Source organism: Melozone crissalis, unplaced genomic scaffold, assembly GCF_028551555.1.
Source record: "Melozone crissalis strain CALT ecotype California unplaced genomic scaffold, PUWL_Pcris_2 ptg000019l_1, whole genome shotgun sequence".
Lineage (NCBI taxonomy): Eukaryota > Metazoa > Chordata > Aves > Passeriformes > Passerellidae > Melozone > Melozone crissalis.
The window spans coordinates 10,835,869-10,855,102 of NW_026535797.1; the positions used below are offsets into that span (position 1 = coordinate 10,835,869).

Here is a 19,234-nt window from a genome sequence, read left to right on the forward strand (position 1 = left end):
GTCTGCTTCTAAGATTACCAGATGTCAAAATATTAATTGGGGGAAACATTCATTAGTCATTTATGTCTCTGGTACCTCTGGCAAGCAGAGCAGGAAGGGGCCAAGGGGAGAAAGCAGGACTTGGAAGGAGATATGAGGAGCTGTGCAGCTGCTTTGCAGGTCCCAGGGAGGCTCAAAGCTGAGGGTGTGTGCGGCTCCCACATGATGTCCCCAAACAGGAGGGGAGTTCACAGCTGCCTTTCATTGGGTTGGGATTCAGAAAGGCTTTAAGTGCACATCCCATCCCCTGCTGCGGTCTTTCCCCCTTGGTTTTTATTCACTAGCTAAACAGGGGATTTGCAGACCTGTCCGGAGGGTGCTGTGAGGGGTGGCAATGGCACAGCTCTGGATCTGGAGCTGACAGCTCCCTGCTGTCATTGATAAGCATTCCTGGCAGGGTGGGGATGGAGATGCGGGATTTACAAAGCCCTGATTGGAATCAGCCTTGGTGAAGAATTTGTGCCCACCCCAGCTCTGGCTCCTGCCTTGGCTGGGCCTTCCCACCTTGGCTCCCTCTGCAAAGAGGGACATGCCAGGAGAGAGGGCAGCTCCTCCCTGCCTGCACTGGGGTTTTGGGTAGCACAGGGGATGATGTGCATGTCTGGGTGTCCTGGGGAGCACAGAGGGATTGCGGCTGCTGTGTGAGTTTCTCCATGAGCTGCACTGTAGCCATGATATTTTCTGAAAAATACTTTCCTTAGGATTTTTTCTCCTGAGAAGCTGAGAGGCCTAAGGAACAAAATGTAAACAATGATTATCTGCTGCTGTGGAATGCAACAGGTGGATCTGAGATTGGCTTCATGTGGTTCTTTCTGATTAATGGCAAATCACAGCCCAGCTGTCCGGACTGTCTCAGTCACAAGCCTTTGTTATCATTCTTTGCTATTCTATTCTTAGCTAGCCTTCTAATGAAATCCTTTCTTCTATTCTTTTAGCATAGTTTTAGTGCAATATATATAATAAAATAATAAATCAAGCCTTCTGAAACATGGCGTCAGATCCTCATCTCTTCCCTCATCCTCAGACCCCTGTGAACACTGTCACACTGCACATGACTTGTGTTGATGCAGACAGGAAATGCTTTGGGCAGCCTTTCTCCATGCTGGGAGTGATTTAGGAGTTGTGCTGTAGAAAGAGCTGTCAGAAAGAGATGTCAGAGGTATGTTCTCTGCCCCTGTACTGCTCTTTCTGCTGTCTCCTGTGCTGCTGTGTGTATTGGAAGGAGATAATTACTATGGTGCAGTTTCAGGGTGTGTAAGAGGTAGATGGGTTTGGCTTTGGAGAAGGCAGTGGTGAGGTCTGTTCCTCCCCATGTGCAATTCTGTGCCAAGCTGGTGCCAGCTGGCTTTGGGCTGATGGCCTCTGAACTTCCTGCAGTCCTTTGCTGCTCAGCCAAATTGTTTGAATTTAACAATTTTATCAAGGGACCAGGGGGATTGTGTGTCTGTGAGCCTCATTTCTTAGGAACCCAGGCTGAAAATAAGAGGTATATAGATCAGAGGTTTTGTCAGATAAGAGTTGGGTCTCTAATTTACTGTGGTTTTAATGGGCTAGGGAGGAGGATAAGATATACGATGAGCTGGCAGGGAGACATGCAAAATAAATTAGTAGCAATAATAATGGTCTGGTAGTTTGTCCCAAATGTAGATCTTGTTAAAGAAGCCCATCATCTTAAAAGTCAGAAATAAGTTCTTAAAGACACTAACAAAAGAGCAGGCTGAAATCTTTTGCTGCAAATTCTTTTTGCTAAAATTATTTTCCTCCCCCTGGTAAGATAATTTTATTCTAGAAGTGCCTGCTTTGGCAGGAGGGAAAAACTCTTTATCAAAAGAGCTAATAAAAGTCATAAACTTGGAAACCCTTCCATTCTGGCTAAACCTAAAACTTTTCAGTGAAGTTATAGAAACATAGATTGTTAGAGATATTTGAAGGTCCTCAGTTCAACCTCTGACTCAAAGCAGTGTTATCACCAGCTATAGATCAGGTCAGCTATGACTTTGTCTAGCCAGGTGTTAGAAAACTCCAAGGAGGGAGGTTTACAGATGTTCTGGGTAGTCTGCCCAGGTATTGAACTAATACCCTTATTGAGATTTTTCCTGATGTCCAGCCAGTCCAGTGGTGATCATTTGCTTGTGTCAAATCATTTGCTGCAACCAGAAAGTGTTTGACTGGAGACAGGCCAGTGGGTTATCTGTGCACCACAGCTATGAAAAGGATCAGCAGCTTCAGTGTCTGTGAAACAGAGCAGAAAATAGTCACTATTTCTACTGCATGCAAGATCTCATCTTGTATCCTGAAACTCTGTCCAGAACTGAACTCATTCCCACTGCACTCTGCCTCCTGGGGTTAAGGGAAGAACCTCTTGGTGATGTCATGCAGAGGAACTGAACAAAAGAAAGGGCCAAAAGGGGCTCAACATAGATCTCTGCAAATTCTTTCCATGTCAGTTTAGGCAATTGCTTTTAACAATTCATTCAATTATGTTAAGCACCCATTAAAGGAATCCTAAGCCCTCCCTGGGGTCATTTCAGTTCTGTGAGATTGTAATTGTTTGAGACTAACCATGATTTCTTCTTTTGCCTTTAGGTGATACTAATTCTGACAAAGCTGTATGACTACAACCTGGGAAGCATCACAGAGAGCTCTCTTTGGAGGTATGGAGATAAATTGAGTTAATAATTACCACCTTACGTAAATAGGAAAAGCCTGATACAGTTCTTTTATTGAATTTAATTAGATTTCTTTAAAAGTTCTGGAAGGTTTCTAGCTAAACTTTCTCTCACTCCTGTCCTTTCATCCTCAAGGACAAAAAGGCTGAAGTCTCATTGTCTTGTTTCAGCCAGATAAGGTACTTCTCAAATATTCTGTCTTTTGATTTCACCTTTCCCATCTTATTCAGATTGAAATCAACCAATTGGTTTACTTTTGGGTCAACTGGACAGCCCAAAGTCTTTGTTAATAATGAAGGATCTCGAGGCTGGTCTGCCCAAAATGATTGCTGTGAAAAGCCAGGGTTACTGAGGCTGGGGAAACACCTATGAGAGAGTGTTCAACTTCTGTTGATTAGAACTGATGGGATTAGTACTAGATAATTGATTTCTACTGTGTGAACTTGACTGCTGGACCAGTTTATAGGGAATGTTTTGAGACTTCCATGATTTAAAAGCATATCATGCACTGTGTGAACCAAAGGGAAGAGCTGGGCCATGAACAATTTCTTAAGGAAGTTATTTGGATTCAATGTGAGCACATGGTGCCTGGATTTCTTTCCCTGAAAAATTAACCCAGGAGCTGTTTCCTCTTTCCTGTGTCCCTGGTACTGCTTCCATGAGCTGAAAGGGTGGTTTTCTCATAGTTTCATCTGTGAAACTCTGGTGGGAAGCTTAGGAGTCTTGTATGCAGGTCACTGGTGAAGGTGGATAGGCTGCTAGCAGCATAGAAGAAAACTTTGGCTATTTAAAACTAAAATCTCTCGTTAGCATAAGGTTGTTTTAATAAACTTATATAGGAAAGGGGTTTTCTTTTGTAAGGGAGAGTTTTGGGACAGAAGTAGAACAAATAAACTTTTTGCTTAGGAGCTGAGTGGGTTTTAATAAAATGAGAGAGGAGGGAATTGGCATGAAGTACATTCTGAACTCGGGCTATTGCTTCACCCACTGGTCTGAAAAAATAAAACTAAAACCAAACAGACTAAAACCTGAAGAAACACAGCTTCTAGGACTTATTCTGAGCAGTAACAGGAATGCTCAAAAATATTATTATTTTGTGGGGTTGAATAAATGGTTTTTCATACTGTTATGGGGGGTTACTCAATTAGTCTTTTCATACACTTTGCTGCTATGACTTTCTATTTCTTTAATATGGTATATGCACACCTAAAGGGTCTTTCAGGACTGTAACTTTGGCAATGTTTTTTTACAGGGAGTTTGTGCTAGATTGTTTAATTTTTCAATGGCTTTGAAAAAGAATATTCATAAATACGAAAAACATTTTCATTTTCTCTGACTACCTTAAGTGATTTCACCATGAGAAGTACTCATCTCTCCTTTGTCAGTCACTGCATTTCAGAATGCACAGGCACCTCCTTCCCCATTGCTGACAGTGCTGAAGATCTGCTTCTGTCATGCAGGATTGTGTTGAGGAACTATTTTCTGACTGAAACTAGGACAGCCACATCAGAGTGGAAAGCACAGCTCCTGATGAGATGTATGAATGCAGCAAAAACTGTGCTGATGGCCTTATGCTCTTTTCTGTTTCTGGTTTCTGTGGAGCATTCCACAATGGCACAAAATTTTGCCCTGATTAAGGAGGGAGGGGCTGTGTGGCTGTCACTGGAGGGTGTAACAGATAGCTGGGACCCCAGCAGTGCTGCAGTCCTAGAGTGAGTGCAGGGCACTTTTCCTGACCTCAGTCCTAATCTCAGAATGTGATTAACAACATAAAAATAGCATGATGGTTTCCTTTGCTCTGGAATTCTGTTACTAAAAACTGTCTGATGCAAAGTAAAAATCGGAATATTTTATGAAAAATAACTCTCAGTCTATTTAGCACCAGTAATTACACACTCCTGATCTTAGTATTCCATAAAATTAGCCTGATTCTAATTCTGGGATTTTACAGTTTCTTGATTCTTGTGTGGTCTTTCCCAAGAGTACATCAGCCAGTGGCAAGGAACAGGGATAAAAAAAAAATCACACTGCTTTTCCCATTTATTCTTCCCAATTTCTGTGCCTGCTTTCTTGTGGTCTGCTTCTAAGACTACCAGATGTCAAAATATTAATTGGGGGAAACATTCATTAGTCATTTATGTCCCTGGTACCTCTGGCAAGCAGAGCAGGAGAAGGCCAAGGGGAGAAAACAGGACTTGGAAGGAGATATGAGGAGCTGTGCAGCTGCTTTGCAGGTCCAGGGAGGCTCAAAGCTGAGGACGTGTGCAGCTCCCACATGATGTCCAAAGCTCACACATGTGCCAAACAGGCTGGCACCATGACCATAGAAACTGATTATCATAACTGACCTTCCTTCTAGTATTATACTAGTATTCTTTCTTAAGGTTTAAATCACCCTCAGCCTTCAGGGTAAGGTGTATGAGGAGCTGAATAATTTTCTTTTTGTTTTAGTATATACCAGAGGATTAATATTCCATGAGCTGACCTTTTCAATATCTTTTGGAGTGTGTTAAAATTTTTAGTACCTGTGACATCTTAGAACAAGGAATTCCATAAATTATTTGAGGAATCACTTGTCTTACTTTGAACCCCTCAGCTTCACTTGGCACATGTCACTTACCAGAACTTGACTGCATTTGTATGGCCAGCCATCCAGAATCCCTGGGAAATGCTGGAGAACCGCAATCAATCTACTTGTGTTTGCAGTGCTCCATTATTTGTGGTTTGCCCTTAAGTGCTCATGGCTGCTCTGGAAGCTGCCAGTTCACTTCCTTGGATTTTCCTCTCTTCTGTTACCTTAAGCAAGCATGTGCTGGTTCATTGTGCTCTGTCCTGAGTCTGGCTCTGCCCGTAGATCCCTCCTCACCATGCAGCCATGCCTTCAGATCACTGCTAAATATGCCTATGAAAATCCCAGGACAGCTTCTCTGTTCCTAATGTGATGGAAAGAAATGGCAAGGTGTGCATCTTACAATTCTGTGTACCTCAAAGAGGTTATTGGCTGTTGCTCCTCCTGGCTGCTTAAGTGACATGTTAATTTAAATCTCCCAGCTTCTTTGAAAAGGATCGAACAAAAATAGGTTTGAGAGAAGGGGTGGAACATATCTTGCAATTTATTTCATGCCTCTGGGTTTCATTCTGGGGAATGGAAGAGAACATCATCTCATGTCTGGTTTGCTTTCTGATATCAGGAGTTCTGATTCTGAAGGATAGAGGGGAAAGGTAGTTCTGCAGGTACCCACAGCTGAAGAGGAATCTGTCTTGAATACATGGTAAGGAAACCCCACTTCTGCCTCCTGTGCTGAGTGCACTCTCCAAAGGCTGATGAGTGATGAGGGGCAGTAGAAGCATGTTACTGACACGAGTAATCTGTGCAATAGCTGGTTATAAGCACATCTGTCATTCCAAAGTGTGTTTGGGTGATTTAAGCACTCTTACTGATGGGACTGTAACCACCTATAACCCAACTATGCCATTGCCTACAGGATATGAACCTATCCTCTTTATAAACACTTTCCTTCCTGCTAGGATGGTATTTTTTTTATTTCTCAGCAAGTTTACTATAGCTGGCTGCAGCACTAATGGGTGGAGATCATCCTTCTAAAACTACTGACGAGTTAAAAGGCCACTAGTGACAGACATGAAGGGATGAAATACAGTAAGAGAAAAGAGGAAGAATCTGTACAATCTTCTAGATTGTTAAGGCTCTGTGTGCACTGAGCTTTGGATGGCAAGTGAGCTGCTGCCACTGTACATGATAAATGAAATTTTGCATCAGGCTGGGCCTGACTTTAATTATACCGTTATCCTCTCAGCAGACTTTTTCCACAATTTTATTTGAGAACTTTTTATTTACTTTTTGTTATTCTTTTTACAGAAAAGAAAGAGAATGGAGAAGGAAAGATTATCTGTCACTGAGCAATTAACTGAGTGTATTGGATTTATTTCTCTTCCTCCCATAGATATCTCTCAGATCAAAAAGAGGATTAAGCTGTGAGAGTTAGGAGAAGATGTTTTTACCAGTGGAGTAAGATAAGCTTGCATTTCAAATAAATAAAAATGTCAGAATTGTGTGCATGGTATCCATGAGCTGTAGACAGCTGTGGGAGGACTAATCTTTTCCTGTTTGTGTAAATATGATGTTCTGGAAAGATGTGCATGAGTGACACTTTCCCTCAGGATCTTGAGAGGCTCTCAAGGCATGAGTGCTGCCATTCACCTCTTTGCCTTCTTACTGCTCTGTATTTAGTCAGAAATGAGACATTTCCTGGAACTTTGTATAAAAATAACAGTAATTAAACTTTCTTTTTCAGACAGAAATTAGGAATGTGTAGAGTTTGCTTGGTGTGAGAATATTTTAAATCATCTGTTGCTGTGTTAGTTCTGGAAGCTACTGATGATAAACTTGGCACTCCAACATTTTGCCTGAGCTCTGAACTCCTCAGTTCAAGAGTGATTATCACTTCCAACCTGCCCTTCACTGCTTCTGGTTTCTGCATTAAGGAAGCTTCAGCACAATGCCATAAAGAAATCTCAAGGATGCTGAAAAATACTTATGTCTCATGTAGATCTAGATTTAATTTTCCATATGTAAAGCGGGGGTTGTTTATGATTGCTGTTTTTCTTTTTTATTCTTGGAAAGCTAAAAATGGATCTGTTTCTAGCTCTGTTTCTAGCTTTTACATGGCCTTTTTATTTAACCTTGAGCTGCTATTTTAACTCCTCCATCAATTTACTTATCCATTCCTTCCGCCATCACCACTGCACATCATGCTGCAATTCTGTCCTTTTAAGAAGGGAACTTGGATTGTAATCCAGAGAAGAGTCAGAGTTGACCCCAGCCCTGTGGCTAGAAATGCTACAGGTGTGTTGATGCTCCTGCATTCAGTTTCCTGGCTCGCTCCTTTCCCTCTCTGCAGATGAAAATTATAGCCACCCAGAACTGTCAATGGGTTTGTGGGTATTTTCTTCCCCGGACTAGAGAGTTTTTGGAACAGGAGAGTTAAAAGCTCGTCTGTATTTGCTTTATGGGGAATTTCTAGGTTATGTCTGTTATTGTATTCTTCCTCCTGGTCCTTTTATGCAGGTTCTTTACTTCTGTTTTGCAGATTGACTGTTTTCAACTCACATTTATTTTCTACCTGCTAAGCCACACTAATAAGGTCACAATGTGTGGCTTAGTGACACTGTGTGCTCTGCAACAGCAGATTAGGGTCTTTTAGCTGAAGTAGGAGGTAGGAGAAGAAAATACATATGAGAGGAACTAAAAAAGTGAGGGGAAGGAAAGTCTCATTAAGCACATTTTAGCCAGCAGTTTTGTGGGAAAAAGGAACTTGAAAAGGACTATTTGAAAGGATTTTATCTATAAATACGGTGTCCCAGCTGCCCAGTGTAAGTCACTTTTCTTAAATGAATATCAGAGCTTGATAAATGCTGCTACATTATCTCCCATGGGCCTTTAGTGACATTGTAACAATGACATTTCCTTGTGTCTTTGGTTTAATCCTTTTTTCATTTTCTCCCCTGCAAACGTAGGAGCCTCTGTCTGGTCTGTGCACGGATGCTGGAGGGTTTTTGGGAGAGGGAAGAATGGGTTTGCACACTCAGCTGTTCATGTAGGAAGCAGTGGGTTTTTGTGGTTTGATCACAGTGGGAGATCTGCCTGCACTGCAGGTGGGCTGGGAACGTGGATCTTTGTGCCCCGAGTGTGGAGCTCAGTGCAGCCTCTCTCCTGTGTGTGGGGACACTGTTCAGCCATCAGGACCCTACGGGACACAACACTTTATAGAGTGATCAACGTTTGTACCTAAGAGGGCTCATTTTACCCTGGTGACTAACAGTAATAAAAACTTCTAGCAAAGTCAATTCTTCTACTTGGCTGCCAAAGTTTCCTTGGGTGTTCTTTTTGTTATCAAAACCAGCTCCAATAAAGGTGAAGGGTGGGGAGAGGCAGCTACCAACCAATCAAAAAAAAACACCCCCGAAACCCCCCCAAATAACCTACCTAGGAAACAACCCAAAGCAGAAGCTTAGTTTGGCAGGAAACTTAAGTTTTTTTGAATTTTACCAATTTTTGCATTCCCTAAAGAGTAAGGGCCAGTAAAACCATTGCATTTTGTTGTGGCACATCATATGTTTGCCTAATCAATCTCATATAAATTCTGCCTTGGTTTATCTTGAAGAGTCATATCCTGATATTATGAAGGATCAGATTCGGTTGAGGATTTAGTGATGTGCTTCTCACTCCCTGGTTTGTGAGGATAAAATATTCAGCACTAATGATGATGTAAATTTATTAAGCCTATTAAAAATTTGTTCTCTGTTGCAGCCAGTCATGAAATGTAGGAGTGTTATCAAGTAAATCAGAAGGAATCCAAATCCATTTTCTGCATGAAAGAAACATGTAAATCAAGATAATGAATATTAATGCTGACATATATTAGCAATATACTGTAAATAACAAATGCACCACATTCATGCCACTTAAAAGGCATACAGTGTTTCCACGTACCTTGTCATTTTTACTCTGCAAATTAGATGATGAACTTCCATATCTGTTTCCTAGGCTGTACCTGTTTGCTCAAATGATGTTGGTAAAACATAACAGAAGTATCTCTGGTTCTGGTCCACAGGGTTCATCAGTCTGCTGTGGCTGTGTAATAACTGCAGACAAGCTAGACTGGAGCTGATGTCTAGGGGGAAAGACAAACCACACAGTACTCACCAGTTCATAAACAGAAAGTAAAACACCCTTTGTGTTCTGGTATTTCCATTCCTGTCATGGCTCCATGCAGTCATTTTGCAGAGCTGGGTGGGTAAAATTGTACTCATCTCTTCAGAGGAGTATATCCACTTCTAATCACCGAAAGGAAAGAATATATTTGGGGCTGAGCTTGAGTTAACAGGGAGATACTTCAGTTGAAAGCATTTTACAAGCTTGAGATCTGACTCTAAGGTTTTCAGATCCAGGTGCCAAATATTTTTGCATCTGAACCTCAGGAATTATCCAGGCAAACAGTCAAAGCTTATTGTTACTGCAGAAAGAGCCAGGCAGATGTCATTAGGTCTTTCTTGGAGGACTTAGTGAGGCATCTGGGAAAGATGTGCTGTAAAATTGTATATTTAAATATGTATTAATGGTATGTTTGTTGTGCAGCATAAACTGACTGTCATTTACCCTGAAACATAGTGGCCTGCATGGAACTATAATTTTTTTTTCTCTAACTTACCAAATAATAATTGGTCAAAATGGAAAAGGACAAATAAAACTCACAATTAATCAATTAGTGCCTTCAATAATGGTAGGAAAGCTGGCTTTTGAGTGTGATCCTGCCAGTGGTTCCTGTGCCAGTGGCTGCTGTTCTTGTGGAGTGGAGTTTGTGTCAAAGTAGGACATCAAGGCATGAGCTGTTTGGTAGGAAGGCACAGAGTCCTTGAGGAAGGCTGAAGCTGTTGGTTGAGACTGGGATCTGTGTGTGCACAGAATTGTTGGTGGATGTTGTGCAGGTCACTGGGCCAGCTAGGGCAAGGAAGGGTCACTTTGCCCTTGTCATCAGGAGGTACCATTTGAGGGCCTGTGTGTACTCAGCACTGGGAAAGTTTGTCCTTGTGTGACAGGGACAACCTGGGGGAGACTCAATTCCTGGTGAGGAAGGAATTAATTTGCAGCTCGAGTTCCCCTTATGTAGGAGGAGGCATGGGGGAATTCAGGAACTTCTCTCTCCTGGCTGGCAGCTCCCTGCTGCTATTATGCCAAGTCATTTCACTGGTGAGATGCATTAAGAGGCAGAGGAAGATGTATCCTCCTGATTATGAACATCACTTGTAACGTGCTCTGAACTGATACTGTGCTTTGCCAGTGGGAGGTAAAAAGACATTTCTTTTCACCCATTTTCCCCTATCCCCCAAATGAGTTTCTTCTGCAAGGAGGTTGTGTGAATTTCCCTAGCATCCATTGTGGTATGTGCTGTGTAGTTGGGTGTGAAGATAAAATCTCTTTTCAATGATTCTGCAATCTAGATAGGTGAGAGTATCTATGAGAGCTGCTGAGTTGAAAAGGAATCAAAATTGAGAAACACCACATGTATTGTGCATTAAATGACTTCATGAGGAGATAGATCAGATATCAGTCTCTTTCTCCAAGGCAAATTTTTTGCAGAAAGAGTGCTGTTCATTCTACTAATGTACTTTTACTGCTGCATTTTATGGCTATGTACATATCTGTGTAGGTGTTCCCATTAATTTTCTTCTGGTTTTCCTTCAAGCCTGAGCTGCTGGAGTTGGGTGGTTGCTCAGAATCTCAGCTTTTCGGTGATAGGAGAAAGCCCCACTCTCTGGTTTTCACACAGTGAAGAGAGAGTGTATGCCAATGGTGGGAAAAGCACTAGAGGTAGCAGCAACATTAAATTTTTATTTTCTTTATCAAGATATGAAAAGAGCTTTTTTTTCCTAATTGTGTTTGTAACTTTTCAGTTCCTCTCTTCTGTTTTCTGTGAGGTGAGGGAGGCAGAACTAGAGCCTTTTCCTCCATGGTGGGGCTGCCTAAGTGAAAGCAATGCCATTCTGTGGAGTAGGTAAGAATGTGAAGGTTTTGCACAGTTCTTCCTCAAAATGAGCTTTCCTTGCTAGAATTTTCAAGAGGGACTGATTTTTTCCCTAGCCTGCCTCCAGCAATGCCCAATAAATGACAGCTGTTAGCAGGTTTAAACTTCCAATAAGAAACCTACTACCTTTGAGACAACTTTTCCTTCTTGCACTACTGCAGCAACCAGCTTATGCCCCAAAACATGAGCTTTGATGACTTGCCATGTGACATTATTATCTAGTTAAAAATGTAAGTTATCTCAATTATAGACTGTTGGCCCTTTCCAGTGAGCACATCTGTGGCTTGCAGGGACTCTGGCCTCCTTTGGCTGTGAGCAGTGAGCACTGACTACAGGCATTGTGGAAATATAATTTCTCTTCACTTCCCTGCCAGTGCTCGATGTGCTCCCTTGTTATAAGGCAGCATAAAATTTAGAGGCTAGTCACGGGGAAGGTAGTAAGAAAGAAACCCAGAGACCTCAGTAAATTTTCCTTCTAAGTGTTCCCTTTTCAAAGGTAAATGGTCTTATTCTTTGTAATCTCTCCCTGTATGTTAACAGCTTTCACAATGCTAACTCTTTTGTAAGAAAAGCACATTACAATCCCAGTCGACTTTATCTCTGGTAAGGGAGCCAAAGAAGGAAGAAGCCAATACTCTTTTTAAAAATTTTTTCTTTACACTCCACCAACTACTCAGCACACATGTATTGTAAATTTAAGATGTGGATGTTACTCAAAGAAGCAACTGTGATGTCACGAGTGTTTTAATAGCCTATGATTTATTTCCCTAAGTGCTTTATTAAGATGATGCACAACAGCATTTGGAAGCCAAATGCTGCCTTAAGAGAGACTTGGAGGAGTTATTTTCAGTCTCCTGACTTTTCTTCCTCGACACAGTAATTTGTTTGATTGGAGCAAAAGGGCCCTGGATTCAGAACAGGGATTCTACTTCTTATTTAGTGTTTCTTTGTGCGTTAATCAGCCCAGTTTGTGATCTGAGAGAGCAGGAGTATGAATGAACTTACTGTGATATGAGAGAGCTGCATGATTAAGGGAACAGGATACTGGCTGGGCTTTGGAGATTGGAGTTCTGTCTCTGTATGGGTTTGTGGCTGTTTGATAGTGAAACATTTGGCTAGGCATAATCAAGAATCAGCAAATTCATGAGAACGAGAAGTCATGTGCAAGGAATCCTCTCCTGGCAAGGTATTTCTAATGGCATTCAGGAAGGTTAGCTGTAGGTGCAGTGATATAGGGCCTCTTTGCCATTAGTCTGGTGATAAATCTGGTATAATTTCCAAGTTTTGAGACAGGTAAGGCAGTGAATCAAAATGAGACCCAAGGTAGTCACAGTGGGCAAATGGATGGCTTAGTGAGCTGAGATCACTTGAAAAAATGTATTTCAGTTTAGCAAAGAATAATAGTAGGACAGGGGCTGAAGGCTGAACTTACAGGACTATGAAATATCTACTTAGAGCATGGAGAAAGACTGGACAGTGTGTAAGAGGCTACAAACTGGGCTTCATGTCCCACTGTGAAAAGACTGAGATGTGTTGATCTGATCAATGACTCTATAAGCCAAGGAGACAGGAGCTGAAATTTTGAAGAAATTAGAACTTTGAAATGTTTAAGATACCGACTTGGCATGTAAAGATGTTTAAGACAGCATACAAATTTCAATAAAACTCTTCCCAAAATGGTATTTCTGGGCAAAAATTAAAATGATTAACCGAAATGTCGATTTGAATTAAAGAATAGGCATAAAATTAAACAGACCAGAAACATTCTCCTAAGGTCATGGATACAGCAAATGCATAAAATTGCAACTGAACCAAGTTTGGTGTCTGTTTATTAGAATAGTGACTTGGGAGGTATAACAAAGGGAAGAAGATGTGAATGGTGGAATAAGGTGGTCAGATGATTACACAGGATAGGTAAAGGATGACAAATACCGATGAGAGATGGGGAGGAAATCTGATTTTTGGGACAAAGAGGATTAGACATGGTTAAGATGAGAAGGGTTGTGTGAGGACTTAGCCCTCCTGCTTGCAGAAGCTGCTGTTAATTCACTGAGCTGAGTCAAACAGCAGCACTTCCCACAAGCTCTAGAAATGACTTCTGTCCAGTGATATAAAAGCAGCATCACCCTCCTTGTTAGGCTTTTCCCCTTACTATTGATATTACTTTGATGGCTACTATTACCCCTTAGCTTTTTAACATCATTAAAACACAAAATAAACAGAAAAGGTGGGTGGAAGTAGAGTTAATGTAGCTGTAAAATCTATTCAATCTATGTCCCATTAGAAAATAATGGTCAGTATTGTAATAAGTATAAATTCATTCCTCAGGCCCTCTATTAGTGTAATTATGAAAACACTGGGCTTGGCAGTTGACTTCTCCTACATTCAGTTGCTATTTTTTGTTTCAAAAGAAACATGCTGAGTGAATTGGTTTAGAAAGAAGATGTAATAAAGCTCTGAGTAAACAGGGCTTGTTAATTTGCAGAATTTCTATTGAAATTGCATGAACAGAACATGTATAGGGATATAATAGCCTCATTTATATTTGTAGATTATCTCTAATGCATAGTAACTTCTGAAATGCTGATCAGTGCTCCACAAAAAAGGGGAAAAAAGTGGTTTTCAGTTTGGTTTTGAAGAAAATGAAAGATCTAGAGTTTTTATGCAGAGAAGCTGCATGTTACAATTTGCCCCCCAAACCAAATCCATAATCCAAGTGTGTCGCATTTAACTGAGGGAATGTGTGAGGCTATTTACTCCTGTTATAATAACTATTGCTCTAGCCCTTTTTATTATAAATAATTCCATCAAGTCATTAAGAATTGATCATTGAACAAGGGAGATCCACTGCAGTTGTACTGAGGGGTGTTTTGGATTGAATCAAGGATCCACTTGATCCAGGGTCTTCACTGTGAACCTGCAGCAGGTGAAGATGACAAGGGTGTGAGAACAAGGCCAAGCCATGTGTGTGACTTTTTTTATGTGTCCTTTCGACTTATCCTGACTTCTGCCTCCACCACTTTCTAAATCACCAGAAGTGTTTAGTGGAGGTATTTAGTAGCCCTTGGTGGGTGTATCTGTGAGGTTAATTTGTATTTCTCAGAATGTATCCATCCTTTGAACCGATACAATCTTTTAGTGTCCAGGGGGATGGGCAAAGCACCTGGTGGTTGTTGGCCTCTGTCAGCTGCAGAGACCTGAGTTGGTGCTTGAGAAGGAAGAGATTTTTCTGTGCCTTTAGCTATGCATATTCTCTTTCCTACACCTCTTTGTATTTTTGAAATCTTACTGTGTGATGAAGGAAAACTCACCCAGCTCTTTTTGTCGTCTAAATGAACTGGCAACTCAGCATGTTGGAGAGTGAAAGTGGCAAAGTAGTAAATGACATAAAATTTCACTTGTGTGTAGCCTTTAGGGCAAGGAGCTTCATATAGCAGCTGGAGAACAGAGTGTTCTTGAGTTCCATTGATTACTCTTTAAACATTGCTTTATCCTTTCAATGAATAAGGAAAGTAAAAGGGGAAACTTCAGAAAGCTCCATTCTGTAGTTAAGAAAAATTCTGGCCCCTATATAAACTTGTCCTGTTGTACATTTCTATCATGCTGCTTACTAGAGAATGGAAGACTAAAAGAGTGATGGTTTTGGATGATCTTCACCTCTGTATTGCTTGTAGGCTGGACAGATTCTCTCTACCACCTCAGAAATATTTTTCTTTCCAGAGTAGTGGCAACAACCTTGACTATTAAGACCCAGTTGCTTGACCCAGTCAACTGGGTCTTGACTATTAAGACCCAGTTGCTTATTTTTCATAACATAAAAAATGCATAACTTTTTCATCATAACATGATGAAAAACATCAGTTATTCATATTTAATTTGTGGGCCTGAACCTACAGTGGGGCATTATTGGCTTCTTAGTTGAATTTTCTGAAAGAATTTCATGGCTTCTCTGCCTTCTTCTGGTTGAACATGATGTAGAGAATTGAATCTAGCTTCAAGATAGAACGAGCCACTCCAAAAGTACCTGTCAAAATCTTGGTCAGAAAGGAAAAAGCAGAGGAAAGGAAAGTTCTAGTAAGCTGTGTCTTCTCTGTTGTGAGAGTGAAATCTGAAAGGCAGCATTATCTTCTGTAAGGTCTGGAAGTTCACTGTCTGATGGGATGAGTCAGCCTCTACTGGCTGCAAAATAGCTTTTCACTGCTGGAAAGTTGGGGAGAAGGGGAATCATGGTTATTGCCAGGATTGTTCTCAGTGGCTGCAGGTAATGCCTTGCATGGGATGGTACCAACCCTCACCCTGTCCATCTGCCCTCATGCAGAAATTCCCCTTCTCCCTTAAAGACTGACCACTGACACCTGTGTTAGCAACTTTGGGGGTGTTTTTGGTGGTGGGCTTTTTCTTAATTTGGAAAACTTTATAAAGGGGCCATACCTCAGTTTGGCACGTACACACGTGGTCTAAATCTGCCTGCATAATTCCATTCATTTTGGCACCCACTTTATTTCTCATAGGAGCTGATCTCTTCCAGCTGCACCTAATGAGCTCAAATTCATCCAGGAAGGGGTAGAGGATGCTGAGTGAATCAGCAACATCTCAGATTCCTCAGAGCCTTAATTTACGTGTGTATTTGTCCTGCACTTGACAGTGATCATGTGCATGCCTTGATATCCCACTGGGCATTTTCATCCTGTTCTCCCACATCCTGTCCCTTCCTAAAATGTTACTTCTCTGGCCTCCCTGCTTCTGACGTTTTCTTTGTTAGTTTTAAGAAGCTTTAAAGATGCTCTGAAAGCTAAGTAATATATTTATATTTTTTTTTCTGGGACATCACACAGCAGTCCAGAACTTTCCTGAATGCAGATGTCATAAACATTTGTCCTCTCAATCACTAAAGTTCTAGCAGACTTTTATGTAATTGTATAGGGTAATTACACAGACTCTCCTGTAAACTGTTATCAAGTCTCTGGAAAGGCTTCTGCAGATTTCAGTAAGCTTTAGGTCAGGCTCATTACCTATCCAAAAAGACAGAATTTTTCTTGTCTGGTTTGTTTTGTCTTTACTGTCCATAAGAACACAAGGTTCTTTTGAATCAGTATTTGTGAAATGGCTCCTTTCTGTTTCTTTGGGCACCAACCAGTAATGTACCCCCCTTGAACACAGTCCTTGCTCTGTGGCTGCTCCAGCTGAGTATCCTGGGATTTTGGTGGACACAGCACATGGGCTCACCCAGTGCAGCAGGGAAGGAAGTGCTGCTGGCACATCAGGCTGTGGCTCTCAAGTTGCTGCCCTAATTCTTGGAGGAATTTACAACTTCTGGTGTGGCATCCTATTCCTAGGAGAGATTTGCAGTGTGAATTGGTGCTAAAGTTAATAACAGAGATCAGTGAACTTAGAGGACTCTATGAAGAGTCAAACTCAATTGCTTCAACAGTACAAACAGGTTATCATCCATGGAATCAGAGATGTTAAGGCAGAGGTAAATTTTAAGGAAGAATTTGTCTGAGGATCAAATAGGTGGGGGTGGATAAGTTTGATCAATGACCAGCTAAGGCAGTTGTCCTTGTTATGTGTTATTGGGGTCACTGTGCCCTCTCTGGGATACAAAACAGGAAAAAAAATTGTTAGGCATCCCACAGGAGCTGTTAGAGTTTCCTGGCCAAGCTCAGCTCCTGTTTCTCTGCAGCAGGGTGCCACAGCCTCTCCTGCTCTGTGGCTCTGTGGAGTGGGTGCAGGTGGTTGCCCTGTTTTGCAGGCACCAGCTGTGCCCAGTGTGTGCCTCTGACAGTGCTGGACAGCTGTGGCAGAGACCTGTGGCAGACAAATCTCATCTGCTCACATCATGAGCTGGCAGTAGCCCTGCCAGAAGGCCCAAGCTTGCCGCTCCTGATTTACAGAGCTCACATGACAGTCTGTTCAGAACCTCAGCTATATCTGAAAATATCACTCTGTAATCTCTAAATGCCAAAGGGGAAAAAAAAAAAAAAAAGGATAAATTGCCAGGAGGCCCAGATTCTTTGAAGGAGCAGGGCTGGCAGCATAACTCTTCTATAGACAGAATCCTGCAAAAATGAGGTGGTTGCACTCAAGGAGCTGAACTTGCCAGCCTGTAAATCGGACAGGACTTGTCAGCGCTGTCAGCTGAGTTAATGCCCACTGGTACAGTAAGGAAGATCCACTGTTACTGTTGCCTTTCTGTCAGAGTCACGGAGTAGATAAGTAATAATGTCTTCATTCAATATAAAAAGACTGTTCCATTAATTGAAATAATAGACTAGGACTGGGTTTGTCTGGAGGTAGAGGACAGAGATCTAGAGCCAGTCCTCAGGCAGGGGTAGATGTGATTTACTTACTGTTTGTGTTCCAGTGCTGTCATTTGCTGCACTCTAGGCTTGACTGGCTGGGATTAATTTATGATGCTTTCTTACTAGTGCTCCCCCTAAAGTAGACTACTGCTCCCTTGCCCACCAGCACTGCAGATCAGATCATCTATCAATTGCCACAAGAATCACTTCTTGTGTGTTTTACCTGATTTCACTCCTGATTCTCTAAAGCAAACTTTACTTTTAGCTGCTGCTTCATCTCCTGCATCTTTTTTGCTTTGTCAGCCAAAGTCTTCTCTTCCAGCAAGTCCCAGAGGTGTACTTTCTTAATTCCCTGGTAAATTTTGAAATGATTCCCAGCTGGTACCAATCACTGGGCTGAATGTAGGTGTGCTGATTAGCTGCTGTGACAACTCTGTCTAATTAGCTGAGTTGGTTTCTCCTTTTCAGAGTACCCAAAGGAGATGTTTGGTTCAAGGTTTTATTAAGGTGAGCTAGGAGTTAATAATTATGCACAAGGGGTTGAAGACTGATCAGCCTCTGATCTAGCTCAACAGCCTTAATTAATGGAGGCAGTAGAGGCCACATGTTTCAGGAATGGCAGTACAATCACTAGAGTTGTCCACTTGTCCCTCTCTGTTTCCCTGTAGAATAAGATTCCTTTATCTGCTCACCTTTGCACAGCCCTCAGAAAATACATTTGTGCTTGATCAGTTCATGCTCAGACAAAAAAAGTAACAGGCATTTTATTTACCTTGGCTGTCCATTTTTTTCTTGTGTAGTTGAGCAACATCATATTTGGGAATAGAGGCTTCAGTTAAATATCTCCTTCCTTGGGAAGAGAAACTCAATAAAAAAACTGGGACCTAATCCACAAAAAATTCCCAAAGAACTGTAAATACCTGGAATGTGAAAGTGGGACTACAAGTGTTTCACAGTGCCAAGATTAGCCTTATCTCCCCTTCCTGGCCAACAAAACTCCCAGCATTGGTGGTTCCATCTGTTCTTCAGGATTTGGTTATGCTCCTGAGCCAGGGCCTGAATGCAGTTGGTGTTCTTCCATGCTTTTCAACAGGGCTGAAGAAATTTGGTAGCATATGCTCTTTTCTTTTGGTGTCTGTACACCACTGGGATGAAAAGTGTCTCTGGCATGTGCAAAAGCAGAAGAGTTCAGGGTGATTTTCTTTTTTTGGTAGCAAGGGGTTCAGTGTCTGGTATTGCCACAAGGAATTTTTGAGTGTGCAGTTTCTCTCCCACCCTCAATCCCTCTTCTACTGTCCTGCATCAGTGGCCAAGCATTCAAGCCAGACTTAGAACACCAGCACCTTCTTTTCTGGCTACCTGTTTACAGGGTTTGAGATTGTTTGTCCCACTTGGATGCCTTACTGATGGATTTTCTGGGTGGTTTGAACTAGCTTGGGTTGTAACACATTTCTTCTGCAGACGCAATTGCTTCCCCCCCTGCAGGTTAAAGCCCTTCCTCTGCCTCATTCTGTCAATGTCCCTTAATGGTCCTTAAGGACCTTTTAAGAGGCAGCTTTTCCTGAGCCAAGTTTTCTTGTTTCCTCCATTCTCTTCAGGAGCAGCTTCTCCCATCTATCTC

General features: G+C 41.7%; 1 protein-coding gene across 3 annotated transcripts in view; it reads left to right on the forward strand.

Moving 5' to 3' along the window:
* The window catches only part of LOC128937636 (VPS10 domain-containing receptor SorCS1), a 256,431-nt gene that overhangs the window by 78,487 nt on the left and 158,710 nt on the right, over window positions 1-19,234 (forward strand). For all 3 annotated transcript variants that reach the window (XM_054277425.1, XM_054277427.1, XM_054277426.1), the window contains exon 2: window positions 2,626-2,693. In XM_054277425.1, the coding sequence (XP_054133400.1) occupies window positions 2,626-2,693 (68 nt within the window). The remainder of the gene's footprint in view (window positions 1-2,625; window positions 2,694-19,234) is intronic.